The 3051-nt window shown below is 61.6% G+C and overlaps 1 protein-coding gene across 1 annotated transcript in view; it reads left to right on the forward strand.

Annotated features, from left to right (window-relative positions):
- Window position 1: 1 nt before the first annotated feature.
- NPTXR (neuronal pentraxin receptor) overlaps window positions 2–3051 on the forward strand; it is a gene marked incomplete at its 5' end in the record, with an annotated part of 22538 nt that continues 19488 nt past the window's right edge. The window contains one exon of the mRNA XM_025881554.2: window positions 2–529. Within this exon, the coding sequence (XP_025737339.2) occupies window positions 2–529 (528 nt within the window). The remainder of the gene's footprint in view (window positions 530–3051) is intronic.

The raw sequence follows: 3051 nt of genomic DNA on the forward strand, positions 1-3051 counted from the left end.
GCGGGCGCTGCCCGGCGGCGCCGACAACGCCTCGGCCGCCTCGGCCGCCTCGGCCGCCGCCGCCGCGTCCCCGGGCCCGCAGCGCAGTCTGAGCGCGCTGCACGGCGCTGGCGGCTCGGCCGGGCCCCCCGCGCTGCCCGGGGCGCCAGCGGCCAGCGCGCACCCGCTGCCGCCCGTGCCCCTCTTCAGCCGCTTCCTCTGCACGCCGCTGGCGGCCGCCTGCCCGTCGGGGGCCGAGCAGGGCGACGCGGCGGCCGGCGAGCGCGAGGAGCTGCTGCTGCTGCAGAGCACGGCCGAGCAGCTGCGCCAGACGGCGCTGCAGCAGGAGGCGCGCATCCGCGCCGACCAGGACACCATCCGCGAGCTCACCGGCAAGCTGGGCCGCTGCGAGAGCGGCCTTCCGCGCGGCCTTCAGGACGCCGGGCCCCGCCGCGACGCCATGGCCGACGGGCCCTGGGACTCGCCGGCGCTCATCCTGGAGCTGGAGGACGCCGTGCGCGCCCTCCGGGACCGCCTGGACCGCATCGAGGTGAGCGCCGCGCGCCGTCGGGCGCGGGCGGGGGGTGTGGGAGGGGCGGCCGGCGGGAAAGGGGAGGCCGGTGCCTGCCGCCACTGAGACACGGGCCCGGGCGGGGGGGCGGCGCGGGAAAGGCTCCTTCCCCTCGCCTTTCCCTCCAGGCACCTCTGTGGCAAGCCTCAGTTTCCGCATCTGTGAAACGGGCGTCACAGTGTCCACTCGTAGTGAGGATTTACTAAAATGTAGGTATGTGAAAATGGTTGGCACGTGCTAGGACCTCGTTAAATGTCCGTTTCATTCGTTTCTTCCAGACACCCCCAAAGCAGCACCAGTCCCACTCGCTTCCTAGGGTCGGGAGGGAGAAAGGAGGCGCTCTCCAAGGGACTCGGGAATCTGCTGTCCTGCCGAAGAGCAGGGAACAGAGCGTCCCATAAGCCAAATCCGCGTGCCCCTCAGCGCTGCCCATCTCCATATCCCCCATTCGGCCTCAGACCACGGACCCAAGGGCAGCACCTTAAAGTGCTGGCCCAGCGCCCAGTACCTGGAAACCAGCAGCTCTGGGTGGGGACTGACTGGAGAATAGGGCCTCCCGCGGGTGGACACCTTCTTCCGACGTCCCTGGCTCAGGTCAAACACAGGGGGTCTAAGAGGGGGAGTCTGCTCTTGGCTGTGGTGTGGTCCGTGGCCATTTCTCCTCTGAGGTTGCGAGACCCCTACCTCCCTGGGGGAGCTGGGCAGACTTGGAAGGATGGATGTCTGCAAGACACTGACCACCCCCCAGCCATCCATGATTTCCAGTTGGCAGGGAAGGGGGTTAGCAACAAAATTGAGTCTGTGGAAAGAGGTGGGGGAGAGAGAGAGGCCAAAGCCCCCTTTCATATTTTCATATTTTCCCCCAACCTAGCAGAGCTGGCAAAGGCAGAGGGAGAAGAGCCTGGAAGAAAGGAAATGTAGGGACTCCCCCTCCTCATGGCTCCCTCAGATCAACCTCTGGCCTGACAGCAGAGACAAGGCCTGTGGGGAAGGCATGGCCATGGCCCAGCAGCCTTCCAGAAAGTCTGTGCTCGTGTCATCACCCACCCCACTGGGGGTCAGAGTGCAGCTAGGCCATCACAGCCAACCCTCTCACCTTACCTGTGAGAAACCGGGGCTCAGCACCCTCCTAGGTGAGTGGCAGCGGCAGGAGGAACGCCCAGGAGGCTTGTCTGCCAGGCCAGCAGCATCCCCTTTTCCTCCCTCGGCTCTGGGGCATTTCTAGAATGAGAGAGCCAAGAGCAGGAAGATAATCAGGGGAATGCTGAAATTCAACAGTGCAGGGGAGCCTCAGTTTCCTCACCTGTGAAATGGGGACAACAATAACACCTACCTCGTTGGGCTGTTGGGAAGATTGAGTGAGTTAGTCTTTTCGAATGGCCCAGAACAGCCATTGTCTGGCAGCGATGTGCTCTGTCAATGTGAGTGGTTGGTATTTTTGTCATTAAGCTATAATATTGCTAATTTTTTAAGTAGCCAGAAATAAAAATGGGAACAAACACCCCTCTTTTAGGAAAAAGAGTTTATTAATGTAAAAAAAAAAAAAAAGCTGTGGTTTTCAGTAAACTTCCTCTTGCCTGCCCTAGCCCCTGCCTCCACACCCAGATGGCACCTGTGGTTCCTCCCGCGTCTGGGGTTGGCAGAGCTGGGCTTGCCCTGGACCTGTTCCCCAGCACCTGTGCATTCGGCAGGGTGGGCTCCCCTCCAGTTAGCCTGCTGAGGTTGGGGGGCAGGGCGGGGATCCTGGCGGCTGGGATTTGGCACCAGATTGGCCTCCCGGGTTGGGAGAGCCCTGGCTTCCCTGCACATAGCCCTCCGGCTTTCTGAGCTCAGTGGACCAGGAGGGAGAAGGGCGGGGCTCTGCTTGCCCACCAGGTCTGCCGTCTGAGCCTCGCAGCAGCTGGGGTCTGGACCCCGACAGTCCAGTTGGGCAGTCAGATTACTGATCTCAGCGGGACCGCGTGCATCGTGTAGCCACTACCTACTTCCTCCCCTCTCTTTTCATCCAATATCCTCAAAAGGAAGCCCCCGGATTCCCAAGGTCTGTTTCCTTGTCCCTCCCCTCTCTCCCTTTATGGCACACTGAACGTGCTCTGGGGACGTCACCGGAGTTGATCAATTGAACAGGAATGATTCAGTCCTTATCTCTCTGAATGCCTCTCCAACATCTGTGTGTTCTGAGAAGCTCCTCCCCTCCCCTCCTCCTTCCAGTCGACCTCGTCTCTCTGGATGCTTGCAGCAGCCTCCTCAACCCACCAGACACACCCCTCTACCCATCTTCCTCCAGGCAGACCCAGGGATCTTCCTTAAGCCCATCATGGGGCTTCCTTGTGGTGCAAACTCCCCAGCCTGCTCCCAGGCTGTCTTTTCAGAGCTGGCCCAACTCCCAGTTCCTTCTTGCCTCTGCCCAGATTACCCCCAGAGTATCCATACTCATCACCTAGGAGTTTGCTCTGACCCCATCCCTCCCTCCTTCCTACAGACCTCCAGGCCCTTGGCTT

Source organism: Callorhinus ursinus, unplaced genomic scaffold (assembly GCF_003265705.2).
Source record: "Callorhinus ursinus isolate GAN/ISIS: 27379988/994484 unplaced genomic scaffold, GSC_fseal_2.0 scaffold48, whole genome shotgun sequence".
In the NCBI taxonomy this organism is placed as follows: Eukaryota; Metazoa; Chordata; class Mammalia; order Carnivora; family Otariidae; genus Callorhinus; species Callorhinus ursinus.